At 41.5% G+C, this 22,500-nt stretch overlaps 1 protein-coding gene across 2 annotated transcripts in view; it reads right to left on the bottom strand.

The window, feature by feature from the left end:
* Nucleotides 1-17,247: 17,247 nt before the first annotated feature.
* Nucleotides 17,248-22,500, bottom strand: part of rc3h2 (ring finger and CCCH-type domains 2) — a 31,060-nt gene continuing 25,807 nt past the window's right edge. For both annotated transcript variants that reach the window (XM_047804829.1, XM_047804831.1), the window contains exons 17-19: nt 22,197-22,350; nt 21,638-21,765; nt 17,248-20,580 (exon numbers count right to left, since the gene is read on the bottom strand). In XM_047804829.1, the coding sequence (XP_047660785.1) occupies nt 20,442-20,580; nt 21,638-21,765; nt 22,197-22,350 (421 nt within the window). In that variant the 3' untranslated portion in view covers nt 17,248-20,441. The remainder of the gene's footprint in view (nt 20,581-21,637; nt 21,766-22,196; nt 22,351-22,500) is intronic.

Genomic DNA, 22,500 nt, shown 5'->3' with positions numbered 1-22,500 from the left:
CCCCCCCCCCCCGGGGGGGCGCCCCCCAAAAAAAAACCAAAAATTTTTAAAAACCCCCCCCCCCCCCCCCCCCCCCCCCCCCCACCTTCCCCCGGGGGGCCCCCCCCCAACCCGGGCCCCCCACCCCCTGGCGGGGGGGGCCCCCCCCCCCCCCCCCCCCCCCCCCCTTTTTTAAAAAAGGGCCCCCTTTGGGGCCCCCCCCCCAAAAAAAAACCCCCCCCCTTTCCCCCCCCCTTTTAAAAAATTTCCCCCCCCCCCCCCCCCCCCCCCCCCCCCCCTTTTCCCCCCCAAAAAAAAACAAAAAAAAAACCCAAAAAAAACCCCCCCCCCCCAAGGGGAACCCCCCCCCCAAAAAAAAAAACCCCCAAAAAAAAACACCCCCTTTCCCCAAAAAAAACCCCCAAAAAAAAACCCCCAAAAATTTAAAAAAAAAAAAAAAAAAAAACCCCACAAACCCCAAAACACCCAAAAAAACCCCAAAAAAAAACCCCTTAAAAAAAAAACACAAAACCCCCCCCCCCAAAAACCCCCCAAAAAAAAAAAAAAATTAAAAAAAAAAAAAAAAAAACAAAAACCCCAAAAAGGGAAACCCCCCAAAAAAACAACCCCAATTTTAAAAAAAAAAACCCCTTTAAAGGCACAAAAACAAAAGGGGGGGGCCCCCCCAAAAAAGAAAAAAAAACCCCCCCCAAAAAAAAAAAAAAACCCCCCCGGGGGGCCCCCCGGGGCCCCCAAAAACCGGGGGGGAAAAAAAAAATTTTTCCCCCCAAAAAAAAAAAAAAAAAAAAAAACCCCCTTTTTTTTTCCCCCAAAAAAAACCAAAAAAAGGGGGGAAAAAAAAAAACCCTAAAAACCCCCCAAAAAGGGGGAAAAAAAAAAAAAAAAAAAAAAAACCCCCCCTTTTTAAAAAAAAAAAGGACACACACACACAGAGACACACACACACAGAGACACACACACAGAGACACACACACACACAGAGACACACACACACAGAGACACACACACACAGAGACACACACAGACACACACACAGACACACACACACTTATATATAATCAACAGCTTCCCAAGTTGTTCACAAATGCACATACAAGCACACAAGCCCGAGACTCTAAACCAAATGAATCATCAATAATCCCCAGATATTAAAAACGGAATCAAACCCAAATCTCCTGGTCCACATACTGTACCCCATGATGACCTGCCTTTATCCTGTCATTTGTACTTGATACGACCCCGATGTGATCGGCCAAAGATTAGGAACGTAAACCAAGAAGACGAAACAAAGACCAAAAAGCCTTTTCTCAGTCTTTGATCAGAAACACACATCGGACCGATCTGATAAATAAATGATATTTCTAGAGACTCAGTAAGAGCCGACGCACTGCCTGTAATCAGTACGATATAATATACTGTCTAACAAACACTGTTTACATGTTTAACACATCCTCCATTAATAATTATGATTATAAAGATTCAGGACTTTGAGAAAATGATTATTATTAAACACAATTATTAAAAAAATAGACATAAAGCAATTCTGTATGAAACTGTGAAAATGAGGCGGGGCTACGTCTGTCGCTAATTAACACGGGACCGATCGCGTCTGATATACAGATAATTAACGCACGATAACGGGGTACTTCGAAACATTTATCTGAAAATGATTTAGCGTACGTACGTACGGTTAGCAACAAAAAAATATTTTTAAGCTAGTTTACTAGCCATTAATTAGCCAGCTAGCCACGGTAGCTAGCACGATATTAAACTATTAGGGATGACAGCAGGAGAATTCATGGGTTTACATTTACAGCATTTGGCAGGGTTTAAAAACCATTTACTGTTAATATAAATAAGTAAATTATTTAATCTAGTCTCATGAACCTAGTTTACAAAAGTCATGAGACACGATCGCTCAGACGACAGCAACGGCTTTCGTCCGATCGGTTACAGCGACTCGCCTTCTGATTTGCACAAAGTTAAAACCAGTTTATGGTCCAAGTTCTCAGCTCGTTATCCCGCGAGCCTTCCGTGTGAAGGACGGCAGTCGGAAAGCTACATGAACGCTAAGCAGAGACACAAAGAGGTTTTCTAAGGAAACACACCCACACAGCTACAGAGTAGTGTGTGTATACGCTAACCGTGTGGATCACGAGAAGCCATCAAACAAACTCACCAAGACAACCAACAGCCAATCACAGACGGCAAAATCACAGAGGAACGACGAGTGTTTGAGGAAAAAAAGGAAGGCGATTGTTCTTTTCCACCAACAAGGCGCTCACTGTGGTGTGTTGTGAATGTTTGTTTACCTGTTTACATTTAACGTTTGTGAAAAAGGATATTTCCTGTTTTAAAGGCTTCTATATGAACGACTAAACGTCATCAGGCTCCTTAAGCGAGTCCGTAAGACTAAGGTTTCAAATGCCTCTTTTCCACCGGAAAGAACCGGGTGCTGGTTCAGAGCTAGCGCTAGTGCTGGTTCAGAGCTCGTGCTGGTGCTGGTTCAGAGCTCATGCTGGTGCTGGTTCAGAGTTGGTTCCACTGGTGAACCTTCTAAGAACCGGTTTGCCTTTCCACCGGCTAGAGAGCCGTCACAGAGCCGAGTGTGACGTCACTGTATACGTGTCACGTTACACAGCAACGTTAGCGCAGCAGCGAAAAACACAATAATAACAACAACAATGGTGGATGTTACTTTACTGTTAATGCTCATGGCTTTGTGAACCTACATTAACACCCAAACGTGGCGAATAAAACGTGTACGTGCGGCTCTGTGTAATCTGTATAAACGGAGGTTGTGATGGAGAAAGTACTTAACATTATTTTATCATTAACACAGAAAAAAGTTAGCCTTAGCATGTAGCTACCTACTATCATGTGTGCTGATAATGTATCATATTGTGGTAAAGTAAAAATGTATTAAACATTAGTATACTTAAGGTACATTATCAAAGGCGCTAACAGTAGCCCCGCCCACAGCTCCTGACGCAAGCGGTTCTGGAGTCTAGACCAGCAACGTTTTGATGCTACTTAAGAACCACTTTTCCTGGTTCAGAGACGGTGCTTTGGCGGTTGAAACAGAAAGAACTGGTTCTAAATTAGGCTCCAAACCTGCACTCAAACTGCCTCGGTGGGAAAGGGGCATTAGTCTCCTGTTTAGCTCCCGCAAATGAGCTGTTACTATAGAAACAATAAGGGTTGCAAAGGGGCGGAAAGTCTCCGGTAAATTTCCGGAAATTTCCACGGGAACTTAATCTGGGGAATTTTGGAAATATTCCAAATTGGAAACTTTATGGGAATTTATCGCAATTTATGGGAATATACAGGAATTTATGGGAATTATTTGAAAATATAGGGAAATGTATATAAACTATGTCACATACAAACATAAATAAACATTTAGTTTGGTCATAAGCAGACGTGCATGTACTGTAAGGTGATACAAGTTTTAAAAATGACGTCTTGACTGATTTAATTGTAAGTAGAAATTTAATTGATTATTTCACTGAGTAACACAAAAGCATAATAAACATTATTATGCTTGTAATAAACATCATAAACCTAATAATTGTAATAAACATATTTCCCCATGATTGCTGTAATCTATTCTAATTAGTAAAGTATTTATTAAGTTTAGGTATTGGATACAATTAAGAATGTAGAATAAGGTCATGCAGAATAAGGCATTAATATGTGCTTAATAAGCACTAATAAACAACCAATATTCTATTAATATTCATGCTTATAAGCAACTAGTTAAATGACCCTAAAATAAAGTGTTACTGTGCATCTTATGGAAGAATGTAAGTACCTGCAGGGGGTTTGACCTCAATGGCCTTCCAGTAAGCAGTGTGCTGTGTGCAAGTGACCGCGGAACTCAGGGTACAAATTCAACTTAAACTGCATTAAATCTTGTTGTTTTAAACATAATTATGCTGCAATTTAAGCTCCTTGTTATAGGAAACTCTGCATTTTTTTTTTTTAAATTCCCGTTAATTCCCATGGAAAGTTTCCGACCTTGAAAATTCCCGGAATTTTACAACCCTAGAAACAATATACAAGCATTAGAACGGTTACTATTGTTCTAGCAGTATAATGACCATTTATACGTGTGTGTGTGTGTGTGTGTGTGTGTGTGTGTGTGTGTGTGTGTGTGTGTGTGTGTGTGTGTGTGTGTGTGTGTGTGTACTGAAGACAGTGAAGTCTGACTCTGCCAGTGGAAAAGTTGTAGGAGACCCACAAGCAGGAATAGAAAGGGAACGGGAAAAGAAAACTGAGACAACAAGAGAGAGAGAGAGACTGACCTTAAAGCTGACCCCTTCCTCAGAAATCACCTGTGTAACAAACAAGAGGTTTAGAAAAGCCTCTTACGAGAGAAGAGCACGGAAATTAAAGAACATGGAGAACATGCAGCAGATGATGACACATGGACACTCGGGTGCCGATCGGCATTTAGATCACGCTAAACGTTTCCGACACAAGTCCGAGGAAGTGAACGAATAACGATCGTGCGTGGTGAAGATCGGAGGATGACGTGGGAGCGCGAGAACGTCTGACACAAAATGGCACGGTGTGATCTTCTGGTTCAAATAAAAGATGAAAAAACAAAGCTCTTGCAAAACCACGGACACCTAAAAATGACCAAAAAACACACAAAGGAAGGATTTTTCAAGAGGCGACGGATGAGAGACGGAAAACAGTGAAAAAAGACAAAAAGAATAATGGATGTAGTTCTTCCAAGTGTTCCAACAAAAAAGTGATCAATGGCCCAAGGTGACACACACACACACACACTCCATCTTTGGCCCAAGGTGACAAGACACACCATCCGTGTGTGTGTGTGTGTGTGTGTGTGTGTGTGTGTGTGTGTGTGTGTGCACATTACATTTACATTAAATTTACATTATTTAGCAGACGCCCTTATCCAGAGCGACTTACATTTTTTATCCAACTGGGCAATTGGGAGTCAAGGGCCTTGCTCAAGGGCCCAGCAGTGGCAGATTGGTGGACGTAGGAATCGAACTCACAACCTTCCGACTGGTAACCCAACACCTTAACCACAAGGCTACCACATCCCACATAGAATGGGAATGTTCCTTTGTTGCTTCAGTCTGAGAAACGCGAGATCAGATGCAAGTCAGATGGTCCTCCAACGGGGTTGCGGCTCAATCGAAGGTTGTGGAAATATGTCATAATTAACACGGTGTACAGTGTGTGTGTGTGTGTGTGTAGAGGTGTGTGTGTGTAGGTGTGTGGGGGCGTGTGTGTGTAGGTGTGTGTGTAGGCGTGCGTGTGTAGGTGTGTGTGTGTGTGTGTAGGTGTGTGTGTGTGTAGGTGTGTGTAGGTGTGTGTTTGTGTGTAGGTGTGTGTGTGTGTGTAGGTGTGTGTGTGTGTGTGTGTAGTAGTGCTGCAACGACGCGTCGACGTCATCAATTACGTCGACTACGAACATACGTCAACATGTGTGAAATGCGTCGACGTGTCACACTGTTTACATTCATCTCGCGTAATGGCGGCTTCTGCTCCCGGGAATGGAGAAAGTTCCGGTCTATCACAAAAAGCTAGACCACGATTATCTAACATATGGGAATACTTTAAACAGAGGCCAAATAAAATGGCAGCACAACTGCGATGCACGAGCACCTCAGAAGAAAACATCCTGGCGCTCTCCGAGCTCAAAACGACGAGCCATCTTTGTAAGTATTTATTATCACAATTAGTTTTGGGGGTAATTGGGGGTAATTGTTGCGTTCTTACCTGCTGTGTTTTGGTCAAGAATTAAATAATATATGCTAGGTAATAATGGCAATGCTAATCGCTAACGGTATAAACTGTAAACATACCGTATAACTTTGCCATATAGATAAATAGTGTGTGTGTGTAACATATTAACATATAGATAAATAGTGTGTGTGTGTAACATATTAACATATAGATAAATAGTGTGTGTGTGTAACATATTAACATATAGATAAATAGTGTGTGTGTGTAACATATTAACATATAGATAAATAGTGTGTGTGTGTAACATATTAACATATAGATAAATAGTGTGTGTGTAACATATTAACATATAGATAAATAGTGTGTGTGTGTAACATATTAACATATAGATAAATAGTGTGTGTGTGTAACATATTACCATATAGATAAATAGTGTGTGTGTGTAACATATTAACATATAGATAAATAGTGTGTGTGTGTAACATATTAACATATAGATAAATAGTGTGTGTGTGTAACATATTAACATATAGATAAATAGTGTGTGTGTGTAACATATTAACATATAGATAAATAGTGTGTGTGTGTAACATATTACCATATAGATAAATAGTGTGTGTGTGTAACATATTAACATATAGATAAATAGTGTGTGTGTAACATATTAACATATAGATAAATAGTGTGTGTGTGTAACATAATAACATATAGATAAATAGGCTACTAGTGCATTCTTGTTTACTTTTGGCACAATTAAATATATTATAATCATAAGTATGTGATTAATAACAAATCCTCTCATTAGTTAAGAGTTTAAAATGCTTTCTGTATTTCATAATAAAATGACAAACTCACTACACTTTCTGAATACAATTAATATTGTAAAGTAAATCATATTAAACATTGGAATTAATCACATTTAGTTCATTTAAAAATATGCAGATTTACTACCCTCTTTGAAATACAGTACAGTTTATATATTGTTAGCATTCATAGATTTCATGTTTAATTTGGTTCCTAATGGTAATTATTGTTATTTTTTTTCCTCAGGAAGAGGCAAAGCTGTGTATAAGATTTCTGTCATAAAGAGGACGTCACCGTTTGTACGCCCCAAATGGCCGTTCATGTATTTTTGCAGTGTTGAGCAGTGCGTTTGTTGAATTTATATGGCATTATTCTGCCTGATGCTAAAGTGTTGTTTACATTTTATTTCTGGCACTTTATTTTTGTATACCGTAAAAACTTCAACCACATTGAAGTATTTTTTTGGAAAAAATGTAATAAAAGTTGAAATATTATATAAGAAGTTGTACTTATCATTTTTTGTAAAGTTATCCAAAGGATTAATTAGTTAATCAAAAAAGAACACTAGATTAAGCAAAAAATTAAAAAAATAAAACAATAATCGTTAGAGTAGTCGACTAATCGAAAAAAAAAATAATCGCTAGATTAGTCGACAGAAAAAATAATCGTTAGTTGCAGCTCTTGTGTGTGTGTGTAGGTGTGCATGTCTAGGTGTGTGTGTGTGTAGGTGTGTGTGTCTAGGTGTGTGTGTGTGTGTAGGTGTGCATGTAGGTGTGTGTGTACGTGTGCATGTCTAGGTGTGTGTCTAGGTGGGTGTGTGTGTGTGTGTGTGTGTGTGTGTGTGTAGGGGTGTGTGTCTAGGGGTGTGTGTCTAGGGGTGTGTGTGTTTTTTTACACCAAGGTTTCACTCATCCAGGTGAGTGTCTTTAGGACCTCACATAGATGGATCATCGTCTCCATCTCAGGAAGCTCCACCTCATTCAAACATCTTACCTTCAGGCCTGTTTTTTCATCGTCACTGCCGTTATTAGCGGACGGGGTCTCGTCCCCTAGGCGGGACACCAGGACAAAGTCCTCGCTGTTCAGGGTGGACACAGAGTCAGAGGAGGCACTAATCTTCCCCACAGAGGCCATGTCATCCATGACTGCTACACCGAGCCGGACGCAGTCATGAATGACGCTCAGTGATCTGAATCACCTGTAAACAGAAACAGAAGGAGATAAAGGACGTGTTATGAGTTCACTTCATACACAAAGTGCTGCTGAGTGTAAAAGTGCTGCTGGTTCTCAAAACCTTAACAAAAACTTTTTATCTTTATCCTTAAAACATTTATACATTTAAGTGTCTATATGAGAAGTTCTCAAATTATTATTGTCTTATTGACTGGCACTGGGGGACACGGTGGCTTAGTGGTTAGAACGTTCGCCTCACACCTCCTGGGTTTGGGGGTTCGATTCCCACCTCCACCTTGTGTGTGTGGAGTTTGCATGTTCTCCCCGTGCCTCGGGGGTTTCCTCCGGGTACTCCGGTTTCCTCCCCCGGTCCAAAGACATGCATGGTAGGTTGATTGGCATCTCTGGAAAATTATCTGTAGTGTGTGAGTGTGTGAGTGAATGAGAGTGTGTGTGTGCCCTGTGATGGGTTGGCACTCCGTTCAGGGTGTATCCTGCCTCGATGCCCGATGACGCCTGAGATAGGCACAGGCTCCCCGTGACCCGAGAAGTTCAGATAAGCGGTAGAAGATGAGTGAGAGAGACTTGCACAGTCACAAACTCAAACACACTATGTACATGCACACACCACACCACTCACACACACACACCACACCACTCACACACACTCCACACCACACATACATACACACCACACCACACATACATACACACCACACCACACTACACACAAGCTATATACACACTGACGTTATTAGGAGGAAAAAAAGGAAGTAAACTCTCAGGTATATTTAACAGGAGCTAAAGACTTATTGACAGAATGTGATTGTCTACAACCATCTGAAATAAATAACATGCAAAGAATGTGTGCGCTCTCATACACACACACACACACATATACACACACACACACACATACTTCCATAGCAATATGAAAATAAAGAGACAGAGGAGCTGCCGGTTCACCTGCAGGGACACGATTATGTAAATACGAAGCTGGGTTTTAGTTCATCAGCATTTATTTCAGACAAACAACCAAAACATTATCAGTTTTAGTCGACTTCACCGACACGCTCACGACGTTTCTCACACTGTATTAGAATGAAATAAAACCAGGAACAAAAAGAGAAATAGAAAAGAGAAAGTGAGATCAGACACAAGGAGAAATCAAACAGACCAGTAGAGCAGGAAAGTTCAACAAAAAGCACATGATGTATTTGGCACAGTTTTCCTGCAAACGATGAGAAACAGAACACAAGTGAACACGTGATTATAAAGGACTTTTAATGTATACGAGGGGTGACTGAAAGGGCAAATAAATAAAAAAAAACAATAAGTGTTTTAAGCCCCGTTCACACTGCAGGTAAAAGTGGCCCAGATCTGATTTTTTTCAAATCAGATTCAGACCACTTCCATATGTGGTCCTGAATCAGACCCAAACGTGGCCGCAGTGTGAACACCCGAGGCGGATTTGATGCGACTTTTACGTCGATCTACATCGACATTCGTCACAATTATGCGGCGGCGAGTACGCACACGAACGTGGCCACGCCTACAAAATGGATCAAATAATCAAAAGTCGCCCTCGACATCCGAAATTTTTCAGAACACCGTGTCTCTGTGCTGCCGTCACACACACATTTAGAAAGAAAAGCGAAAATGCTTACTTCCTCCATAACCTCGGCAACTTTAGCGCGATGGCGTGCCGCGTGTGACCTCATCGTTATTGTTCGTTTGCGCATGGGGGTCAGATCGAAACAGCAAACGGTTCACACTGGTTTCCGATATAGGCCACATTTTAAAAGTTAATGTGAACAGCCAAACAAAAAAAATCAGATCTGAGCAAAATATCCGAATTGAGCAAGTCTTAATGCTCAATAAACCTCATCTGTCTTTCTTTATTCTCTTCAAAAGTCAACAAAACAAACAAAATTAAAAACAACTACAGCTTCGTACAACGTTCTCGAGTAACGTATAAAGTGAAGTAAACTCCGCTGTGCTGGAGATGTTGGACAATAAGAAGTTACAGTACGACTTTCCCCCTGTACAGGTTCCTTCTCCTTAAATAACTAAACGTCGTTCGGCTCCTTAAAGGGTTTGTCTTGGAGGAATGAATGTTTTAGCCTTTTTAAAGGACTATACATGGTTCACTAATGCCTCTTTTCCAGCGGAAAGAACCGGGTGCTGATTCAGAGTTAGTGCTCGTTCAAAGTTGGTTCCACGGGCGGACCTTCTAAGAACCGGTTTGCCTTTCCACCGGCTAGAGAGCCATCAAAGCGCCGAGTGTGACGTCACTGTATACGTGTCACGTTAAACAGCGACGTTAGCGCAGCAGCGAAAAACACAAACACAACAACAATGGTGGATGTTACTTTACTGTTAATGCTCATGGCTTTGCGAAGCTACATCGGCATCCGAACGCGGCGAATAAAACGTGTACGTGCGGCTCCGTGTAATCTGTATAAATGGAGGTTGTAATCGATAAAGTACATAACATTATTTTATCGTTAACACAGAAAAAACGTTAGCCTTAGCATGTAGCTACCTACTATCATGTGTGCTGATAATGTATCATATCGCAGTAAAGTAAAAGTGTATTAAACATTAGTATACTTAAGGTACATTATCAAATGTGCTAACAGTAGCCCCGCCCACAGCTCCTGACGCAAGCGGTTCTTAAGTCTAGACCAGCAACGTTTTGGTGCTACTTAAGAACCACTTTTCCTGGTTCGGAGCCTGTGCTTTGGCGGTCGAAACAGAAAGAACTGGTTCCAAATTAGGCTCTGGCTCCGAACCAGCACTCGAACTGCCTCGGTGGAAAAGGGGCATAAGGGTTCCAAGGCTCCTAAAATGGTTCTCCTTGGACGACTGCATGTTCTTAGCCTCCTAGAAAAGTTCTGACTAAATGTTCTTAGGCTCATAAAGTGATGCACTGCTCCAAATGCTGACACTGGAGAGTCCTTCAAAAAAAAAAAAAAGTCTCCTTACAGAAAACATCGCAATACGCATGTTTTTTTTATTTTAAATCCATTTATGGAGGTTCCACTGCACAAGACCCTGTAAACGAGTTGTTACTACTGAAATCATCACACAAGCTCACTTCTGATAACTAAGGAGCTTTTTACACCTGGTCACTTCCTGTGTTTTCTGTGATCAGATATCTACCCGATGGTAAAAAGACCAGGTCTAAATGCCCTCCGAAACGTTTTGGAGACGGATATAAACCCGATGGTACAAACCCCTTCAGGAGGTGGTCTGGGACGCGTTTCAGATGAAACTGGACAGGTGTAAATGAATGTGGTTGTTCGAGCCACATACATCAGCGCTATACTCCTCCCAAACGGAAGTACGTCACTCGCAGGTGATCTTTCACCCAGGCGTCTCGTCGGGGCTTAAAACGCGTTGCTGCCGCCAGCGAAAACGCAGCAAACAGTAAACGCTGTTTTTTGTAGCATAAACGTCGTAACCAGTTTTTTCGTCTTCTTTTTGATCGCGTTCTGAAAACCGCGTACACCAAAGTGTGTTCTGTTTCAATTACCCCGGAAATGAGGTGACATAGATTTGCATTTTGGGCGGGACTAGAAAGATCGAATCGACATCCGATTCGCCGAGACGCATTTGTGTGGCCTGATGTAAATGGGACAGTTTTAACAAATCAGATAGCTATCGGATCAGAGAACACACACGAAGTGACCGGGTGAAAAAAGGACCTGAGATTATTCGATATATTTATCGCCAAAGTCAAAATAACCTCCACTGTAAGCAGGCTTACAGTATGTTCTGATATGTATCTATATTATTAAGCTATATTTAACTGATAAATAAGATACACTGAGTATTCATGTATAAGTGTTACGTGTTAAAATTAATTTGCTTTATATCCCAGAACAAAACTCACCCTGACGTTTCCTGATAAGATTAAACAAACATTAGTTGAACAGCTTCTGGAACAGGAAACATTTTAGACTTAAACCCGGTGCATGATGTTTGAGAAACGCTTCAGGAAACTGAGTTGGGCCGACTAACAAAACAAAAACAGGACTAACGTGTAGCCAATGAACAGAAAGGGGCGGGTATTGTCGATATGGGCGGATAGAGTGTTCAGTGCGCGTGTGTGACGTTAGCAGAAAGCGGTTTTAACATTGACATAGAGGATAAAAACAAACAAAGGAAGTGAAGAAAGACTTACGATAAGGACAAGAAGTAGGACGTGTTAATATAGGATCAGCTTTCCAGCGCTGGAGAGAACTGATTATCTACAATCGTATTGTTCTTCCCTTCAGCTATGATAAAGACACGTTTCTTTCTGTTAGTCGCCTGGGTTACGTGTGTATGTGTGGGCGGAGCTATCGATACAGGGGTGGGACCCGTTTGGGTTAGGGGCGTGTTTGTTTTGGTAATTTCAAATGTCAACATTGGCTTTCAGAGATCATGGACCGCACCTTTAAAGCTGGGTATCCGTTCGTGTCTGATCACACCCCTGTTTACCTTCCTGTGGATGTGAACGTCACACTGAATACGATCTCTGTAAAAGGACTAATACACTAAACCATGTTAGAAAAAATGTGCATGCACACAACAAATACAAAACACACGCGAGGAAATAAATTTTAATAACGAGTGTGAAAATGTTAGAAAGGGACAGGAAGTGAATGGCAGGCTGTGGCTTTGTCTTTGTGCCTGTGTATAGTGTTGTGTTCTCGCCTAACACACAGACCGGGTCATGCCCACACAAATACACACACACACACATACACACACAGTCTGGTCTGATGTTTCATACATGAGCTATTACAATAACGGCAGCCTTGTTACACAAATGGTCCGAGCAACAGCCTTTCCCGTCCATTGTCCATCTTTATATCACAACCACTTGTGAGATCTGACCTTATGGGCGGTGCCTAATATTCTAATGAGCTCCTTTGATTTAAAGCCCTGTATGAGAATCGGCCTGAAAATATTGCCCAAGCATCTGAGCACATTAAGTTAGACCTATTGGGGGGGGGGGGGGGCAGAGAGAGGCAGAGGGAAACAGGGAGAGAGAGAGACAGAGAGAGAGAGAGGGGTTATTAAGTGTAAGCGCTGGTGTTGTGTAACAGATCTGTTTTGTCTCTAAATCACTTGCTAGGCAGAGGATAGATTGTTCAACAAGCTCTGCTATTCAGACACTGACCCGTCTCTCTCTCACACACACTCACACACTCACACACTCACACACTCACACACTCACACACTCACTCACACACTCACACACTCACACACTCACTCACACACTCACTCACACACTCACTCACACACTCACTCACACACTCACTCACACACTCACTCACACACTCACTCACACACTCACTCACACACTCACTCACACACTCACTTCCTCACAGCCTCAGATTCTTTCTGGACAACTCTGAACCGTGTCTCTCACCACACAAGTGCAGTGACACTCAGCAAGAAACGGATCAATGCCGGTGTCGAGTACGGGTCCGATACTGTAGTCACTTACTGGTCTGATACCGGGGGTGATACATGACGCAAGCCTTGTGCAAGTAGGTGTAAAGATACTCAAGGTATCTGCAACATTCTCAGAAAAGTCTACTGCTATTGTAGTTTATTGCATGTAGTTGTATCAAACCCAGGCTCATGTCCGTTCATACACCAACTACACCAGTGAGAACTCAAAAACACCATTAAATCAAATCATTTTGAGTGCCTGGACTAGTTGGAGAATATTGGATCAGCAAACACACAAATTAACCTACAAACATACTGAATAATCCACAAGACACCTTTCTTCAGAGTACACCTCTACTGGCATTATAATGTTTATAACCCACCATCTCATGAATATTCAATAAATAAGTCCCTCATTCTGGTGTCACACGATTGAGACTTCGGTGTCTATTTACGTCACCATTACAGCACGTACGTTTCCTACGATAACCTTTGATATGATTCAGGAACTTGATGAGATTTTTTTAGATAACTTATTAGAAGTTCGATAAAGCCTGATTTTTCAGTTCCTCACACACCAGGGAACTTGTTCTACAATCTGACAAGAAAATAAAAGTGTGTATTATCGGACACTGGGAAGTATTTGTACACCGTAACTAGATTTGCTCTGTGTGTACCGGAGTGTGTATGTGTGTGTGCCCTTGGCGCTAAGAACAATCGCCTGTTCTCTTAACCACCCGGACAAGTTTAAACATAAACACAATACAGCTGTAACAGTTATTAGTCAAACTAGGCTTTGTTTTGTTTCTCTATTAGGTGAAGAGATCATGCCTCATTACAGTCAGCTGATGATGGGGAGAAACGCAAAAACACTGTGATGGGCAACCACCAAGCATACAACTCGTAAAACTCCCTGAAAGGGAAAACTCCCTGAAGCATCATGAGAAGGAAACAGGAGTTAAAAACATTTTCTGTATCATCGTTTTACTGGTCGGTTGTCTAACGATGGCAAAGCTTTTCACCGCTCTGATGCTGAACACATCATTTTCTTTCACCATCAGGATAAAACTGCTGTTTAATCTTCCTTCAAAAAAATTCCTTTTTCTCTTTCTAAACTATTTCTGTGGCATCTCTAATAAATATAGCTTTCTTTTCTAAATTCGATCAATCGAGCACACACCGAGATTTTATTTCGAGTTAACGAGCTGTGCGGTTACTGTGACGATACAACGCATGTAAAACGGAGGGGAAAGGGAAGAGGGATCTGAGAAATCTGTTCATCCACCTTGCTCAAGTTCTGTGACATCAAAACTACTGGGTGACATTCGCCCGTTTCCCTTTGCACCGTTCGTTGGTTACAACTCCATTTTACTGTCTTGTGTAAAGATTTTATTTTTTACATATTGTAATTGCATTTATTTCATCCTAATCTTATTTAACGTGATAAGAGTGTATAAATGTTTACTCATACCCGCTTTGTTCAGAATCGTATATTTATGCACAATGTAATGTATAAAATGGGGAAGTCGTGGCCTAATGGTTAGAGAGTTTGACTCCTAACCCTATGGTTGTGGGTTCGAGTCTCTGGACGGCTACGACTGAGGTGCCCTTGAGGAAGGCACCGAACCCCCCCCAACTGCTCTCCGGGCACCGCAGCATAAATGGCTGCCCACTGCTCCGGGTGTGTGTTCACGGTCTCTGTGTGTGTGTGTGTGTGTGTGTGTGTTCACTGCTGTGTGTGTGTTCACTGCTGTGTGTGTGCACTTTAGATGGGTTAAATGCAGAGAACGAATTCTGAGTACCGGTCACAGTACTTAGCCGTATGTCACGTCACTATAATACACAGTATGCACACTGTTCAGCACAATTTTGTAATTCAAGTAGACGAGCTGGAACACCGAGCATCGCAACGGATACCTGCACAGGCTTGTATTTGGTATTTGGAGAAATGACAATTCAACTATAAATATTAAAGAAATCTAACAATCCTAACAAAAAGTGCAAATCAGTTCGACAAACAAATGTAGACATGATGCTATAAAATTCTTAATAAATTGACGTCAGTGTGTCTTTTACACTGTAATGATGTGGAATTATAATCATATTAAGAGAGATACATACACAACCTACACACTGATGGACATTAGAGTTTGTTTACCAGTCCAATATATAGCTACGTGTGACACGTGATATACACGTGTCACATCTCTAGCTCCAAATTATTACATATCTGTGCAGGATTAATACAATAATAATGTTGTTAAACAAATTAATATTATTTATCTGCTTTATTCCAGTCGCACGTGCGACAATAGACGGTCAATGCGCGTGCGCACACACACACACACACAAATATATATATATACATATATACACACACACACACATATACACACACAGTGTTTGTACGTGCGCGTGCGTTCGTTTTCCCGTCAGTAGTGTCTGTGAGGCTGGGTTGGGCTCGCGCTCACGTCTAACAGATTTACCGCTGAATCGTTCAAATTAACACATATTCCGCAAATAAAAAAAATACAATTCTGCAGAAAATATAGTTATACAATTTTTTTGAGAGAAACGAAATTTGTCACACTGATCTACAACTGGTGCTGAGACATAAAGCTAATCGAGCTAGCTAGGCTGTGTAGCAGAGAGATTTATTTTATTGTACATACACTAAAATTGTACATTTTATATCTCATACAAGCGCCACGACAAACACACTTTTCAGATGTGTGGAATTTAGAAGCTGTCTCAAACGACTTTATGACAAATACGTTCGGAATTCGAGTATTTGTTAATAATATTACTGACAGGCGGAGAATCGCTAGCAAACTGCGTTATTCTGATTCCTACCTGTATTCTGAACAAATCCCGCCTCCTGCTCTAGAATTGGCGCATTTTATCACTCTTCTTTGTTCTGATTGGTAGGCTGCGCTCGAGTCTGATCAGGCAGCCAATCCTAGCACGAGAAAGCAGAATGAGACGGAATACGGGTATGACAAATATCATCTCGCGCACTAAGTAAGCGTCTGTTAGCCTACAAGCTAACAACACAATCTCACAGATTTAGCTCCCGTTTACATGCAGCAAAAAAAAGCATTGAATAAATTATTAACGGTGCACTCGTGCTTTAAATTCAAGATAAAGTCAATCGTACCTGTTTTCCAAAAAGACTTTTTTTGTTTTTATTCCACAGGGCTTTGACAGAACATGGCACAGACCAGCATCAGAGCCGTAAACACAACCCAGCGCCGCGGGTAGTGCGCATGCGCAAACCTTTGTGCTTGCGCATGCGCACAGCGGATTTTCTGCTAAGGCGTGGATACAGCAGGAGGATGTAATATACAAGTTTTCTCGCTGTAGCGACGACGCTGTTCGGTTTGGGGTTCAAATACCGTGCCTGACAAATACAGGACATGTAAATCTTCTGGTTCAGAGTAGTTTAAACGTCATGACTTCATATTCGCAGTTGCCTCAAATAACAGTGTCCTAGTAACGCAATTTTAATTGTAAATAAACATCAAAATACGCCTGCATTATTAAAAAAATAGTAATGCATCGTTCTTGACAGAATCGGTTCTTTGAATCAGTTATTTGAATCATCGGTTCTTTGAATGGATGTTGAGAGCCGATTCGAATGTGACTCGTTTATATTGGTATTTTGTATACAATTTGTCTCAGTGACATAAAATGCCAGATTGTTAAACATATAAATCTTTAATTTATTTAACCGGAATTCTATTATTCCAGCTCCTAGAGTGCAAATTTGACCTTTTAGTTTTGTCGTGCGCGAGTTTGAGAGTCGATTCTCTCGAGTGAACACGAACGAGATACAGTATGACTCATGTTCGTCTCCATAATTCAGTATGAGGGAAGTTCTACAGATTTCCCAAATTATCATTCAGTGATGTTTTCTTTATTTAAAGGTAGAGTTAGATTTCACGCAACGATTACAGCCATAAGACAAATCACACCATTTGTAGCCAAAAGAGTCGACTCTTTTTGGTAAGCTGATCTAAATGATGTGACTCACTTAAAAACCTCCCATACTTAATTTTCAGTGATCATAAATCATGAGCATGAACAACATCGTTGAGGACAAATTCGTTTTATTATCTCAGCATGCAGTTACACAATGACCTTTAATAACCTTTTCATCAGCAAGGGCTTTAGAGCAGCTCAGATCTTTGCAAAGGTACAAAACCACAAACAGCAAAGATACGAAACAGCGAATCTGTTCAGTGCATCAAAATACAGTTTATTTTCTACCAAAAGATAACTTCTTTTTAAGAATGTCTGATAAATATCTATGTATTTAAATATAGCTGATCATAAAACTGCAGTAAAACTCCATCTATATGATGGCAGCGTCTGTATAAACTGATGGATGCGTACCATCTTTTATTTCATTTACAGTTAAATCGAACAATAGATTTGCAAAGGAAATGTCTAATACAGACGTAAAAATATTCAACATTAGCTGCTGTCAGGGACGTATAAATTTACACGCCCGGTGAGAACGCACACGATCACGACCAGCGATCCTCAGAAGTAAACTATTGTACGTGCAAAAGGTCCAGAGAGGCTTGCGATGAAGGGGGAAATGATCACATGCTTGCCTTATAGAACACTAATCTACCGAATAAAAACGATCGCGTTTACGTTTCCGGCTCTACGGGAACCGATAACACAAGACCAGCTTGAAAGCAGCCAAAAGTCTATTGATCACGACTGTGGTTTACTTTTAAAAGAACGAGCCATAAACTCAACATATGGGAAATAAATTCACGTTTTTCGTGATATAGATCCTACCATCATCTCTTAAAACATAACCGAATAAAGATTAAACTTTACACACAATTTATGGAGTCGTCTATTATTATTTATAACCGTCAGTAATGTCTTGGGATGAACTGAGTGGTTCTGGGTTATTTATGTTATTTAATCCTCTCTGGACTTGTTCAGAATTGTGATAAACTGATTTAATATCCAGTATATAACAGTACCAGCACAGGGAGGAAGATCTCGCACACACACACACACACACACACACACACACTATTGATATAAAAGCAGCGTGCAGGTGAGACTCAGAGCTGAGCCGATCCATCACAAATCACAGTAAGAGGATAAACAGAAACCTACGCTGAATAAATCCAACAATAAAAAAAACCTCATGCTGAGATTAGAGAAGGCTGAATATTAGAAGCTGTAACAAATCCAATAAAACCCAGTCTGTAGCAGTGAAACCAGGAAAAAAAATCATAATAGTAATCATCTTGCCTGATCTCTAACAAACCATACATTATTTTATAGCTTAAAAAAAAAAAAAAAAAAGTGTCTAAAAAAATTAAAAATGCAGCTACAGCTGCTGTACAAATATTCGCCCGCATCCGTTTTTTTATATATATACTTTAATTGTTGTTGCACACACTATTGTACTGAAGTGTTTTCAGTCGTGCAACACGGACAACTATCTAGAGCTTAACACGTTAAAGTCTAGATATTAAATCTTGGCCAAAATAAGAAGAGAAACGAGGTTAAATATATTTTAATAAAACACGCACACAGGCATTAAAATTCAACACTGGGACACCAGTTACCTTAAAACCGGTGTAAAGTCTAACAAAAAAAGGTGGCAGTATATTAGGCAAAAAGCCCTACCGCATTCCTGCATCCACATTACATTAACTCGAAACCGACCCTATTATAAATAGGAGACGTTAACTTTAACGCGGCGTAACACAAAGTGCCCCGATCTCGCCGTCGTCCGAGTGAAGGACGGCGAGAAAGAAAAACGGTTCAGTGCACGAGACTGCAGAAGACGATGCCGACGACCCGTTTCAGGAGATCTGCTCATCACCCAGCGCTCCATCGACCTCCAGCTTAAACAGGAAATACAGAGCCGGAGGTTCGGTTTAATTCCAGTGACCAAAACAAAAGGAAAAAAAAAAAAAAGAGAGATTCCTGATACAAAATACTTCGGCACACAACTTCACGGAAGTTAGCAGCGATGTCGCATTCAAACATGAGGATCGGACAGGGGTGTTTACTCTACTCCCCTCCCCCCCCCTCCCCCCGCGAAAGTAGCGCTGGACACCAAGCTGAAGCACGGTCGAGCAGCGTGACCTGGTTTATTACTTCTGTGTGTCCACTAGAACACTATATATTACATGTATATATATATATATATTTGTCTAATTTGTCTAGCTGAAGTTTCCCGGACAAACCGATTCCAAGCTCAGAGCGATCTCATGATGCGAAAGTCAGATCGTTACAGAGACGGACTGTCGAACACCACCAGCGTGAGAGAACCGGACAGAACGCATAGTGAGCAGATACAGAACAAGCCCCGCCCACTACACGTCCTGCATTCCCTGACGATTATCTATCAAGCTATCAGCATTTCAGCTAAAGATCATTAACCGAAGTATTTTTAAGGTTTATATACGGTGCTGTATTCGGTGCGGCTGATACGACGGCGTGCGTCGTATCGTTCAATGCGATACGTTTAACAGGCTGCAAAACATAGCGTTTATATCAAGCTGACGCTGATTCCTCTGAGAAATTCATTTCTTCTTGTCTGGAATTGAGAAAAGTGAAGGGGAAAAAAAAAGGTCCTAAAAGCATAAAACATGCCCCTTTTTTTTAGCGTCTCAGGTTATGGGACAGCATGAGACGAACGTCGATGCGTTTAGGACACGAGTCAAGGCAGAGAGAGAGAGAGAGAGAGAGAGACAGGAGGAAAGAGAGAGACCTTATATCACTTCATAGGCATTTGCACATTCAATTCATTAAAAAAACATAAACCTAAAAGACCCCCCTCAGGTTTTCAGGCATGTAGCCGAGTCATTCGGTCTGCAGCAGGACGTAGGAGCTGTACAGACTTCACTGAGCACCAGGCTTCTCTCTCTCACTCACTGTAAACGTGTAGCAGAAACACAGAAACCTACAGACAGGAAGTGCAGTAGAACAAACTCATCAACACCTTCATCATCATCATCAGTGGAAGTGTAGTCGGAGGAATCCGATCGGCAGCCCGGTGAACCTGAGATGACGTGTGGACGCAATCCGCAGAAATATAAAAAGCCTAATGCATATTCTTTTTAAATTTGAGTCTTTAGGAAGGGAGAGAGAGAGAAGGAGGAAAAAAAAAAAAAAAAGAAAAAGGAGGGTTGACGTACGATTATCAGATATTTGGAATTAAATTTGGGAAGCAAAGGCTTTATAATATAAAAAAATAGACGTGGATCAGTGCCAAGAGACATGACTTTTTTTTTTTTTTTTTAGCTCCCATTCAGAATCATCTCAGGTCCAGGGTTCGGTCCGGTGGAGTCTCCTGGATGTCTCGGTGAACCCGTCTTCATCACCAGACTCCCCGCGGTGAGACCTCCAGCGTTCAGGCCCCCGGGGGAGAGGGACTTCCTGTAAGATGAAGGGAAAGGACAGTGTTAGACTGAAAGGGCAGAACATCACAGGCAATTTATACAAGTGTACGCTCATACTGTTCTGTCCACAATTACACAATTATTTAGGTATACATACATAGATTTTTCAAGTAAATTTTTTTTCTCAGCCTTCTCAAGTCCCCACTGTCCTCCCCGGGATTTACGGCCATGGCCAATGAGCAGAAAGGGGCGGGGCTTGTCGATATGGGCGGAGAGAGTGTTCGGTGCGCATGTGTGACATTAGCAGAAATCGGGTTTAACATCGACATGGAGGATAAAAACAAAGAAAGACTTACGATAAGGCAAGAAGTAGGACGTGTTAATATAGGATCAGCTTTCCAGCGCTGGAGAGAACTGAAGGAGCAGGAAGTTGGCCACATATTCACAGGTTGGAGTTTCCCCGAGTCAATAACTCCTGAGCTAAACGCTGTTACTACACAAATAACACCTCTTTTCTATCGTAGTAATGTAGAGAGGCAGCTACAACCGCCTTTTGTGTAGTAACAGCGTTTAGCTCAGGAGTTATCGACTCGGGAAACTCCGACCTGTGAATATGTGGCCGACTTTACTTAAGACGCCGAGGCGCTTTTTTCCTTCTCGATAGGTGAGTAACGTTGGTTTTGCTTTGTTACACAGAACTAATATATGCCTTTGTCCTTTACATCATTATGCTTGTGTGGCATTTTTGCTTGTTTGTTTATCTACAATCGTATTGTTCTTCCCTTCAGCTATGATAAAGACACGTTTCTTTCTGTTAGTCGCCTGGGTTACGTAAATATGTGTGGGCGGAGCTATCGATACAGGGGTGGGACCCGTTTGGGATCGGGGTGTGTTTGTTTTGGTGATTTTATATGTCGACATTGGCTTTCAAAACAACAGAGACCGCACCTTTAAGTGATCAGGGACTAAACGCTCATCTACAAAAAACAACTTACCCATAAACCCCTTCTCTCTGGGTCACAACATGTACAAAATAAACACCTAGAATACATTCAAAGTGTTTTAAATCCCTAATAATAATACGCTCAGCTCACCTAAAGGCCATCTTCTTCAGTAAATGTGCGTCCATGTGCTCAGGTAACGACTGTGCTGTCCGTGAGCTTCCGCCCGCATCGCCGAACACACCCGAGAGGTGATGTTCACACCGAGGCTCCAAAGATACCTGATCACAAGGAAACAAAACACACAGTAAATATAACAGCAGTGTTTCATCACGACAGGATAAATCTACAGACACGAGTACGATTCATCAAACCACGACTCAACACACCTCAGGAACAACAAGACAAAATCATCTCTAACATTAAGCCGTGTTCTTCTCGATCATATTCTCTCTTCAGAGACGTTATTTAAAGCAACAACACTTTTTCCCCTCATTTTTTCTGTGCACCATTGATAGGTCACATGACCATGACATCAGGGTCTGGGTTTAATAATAACAATAATAATAAATAATAATAAAAAACTAGGCGTGCATCTCTGCAGCAGGAAGATTACAGACATCTGGATATTTTTAAAGGCATCCTAATAAATTAGAAACATCACACACACACACACACACGAGTGTGTTAGTGAACTCTCTGTAGCACTGACCTCTGACTGGATCCCTGCTGGTTCCAAGTCGTCCACGTGTAGAGCACAAAGCTCCAGCTCAATGTCCCGGTTCGGGTCGCTCTCTGTTCCGTCTCCAACCAGGAACTCGGCTCGGTGTTTCCCGGCGGTGCTGAAGGAGCTGCGTCTCTGCTCACTGAGAGAGAGAGAGGGAAGAGACACACACACACACACACACACACATGTGAGTGCTGAAACAAACACTGTACCAAACAGCATCTTTTCCCTGTGTGCTGTTCTCAGACTACAAACTCGTGTGAGAGATCAGGTGAGAATCAGGTGATTC

This window comes from Tachysurus fulvidraco, chromosome 20, assembly GCF_022655615.1.
Source record: "Tachysurus fulvidraco isolate hzauxx_2018 chromosome 20, HZAU_PFXX_2.0, whole genome shotgun sequence".
NCBI classification, from domain to species: domain Eukaryota; kingdom Metazoa; phylum Chordata; class Actinopteri; order Siluriformes; family Bagridae; genus Tachysurus; species Tachysurus fulvidraco.
This window is presented reverse-complemented; position numbering and strand designations above follow the sequence as displayed.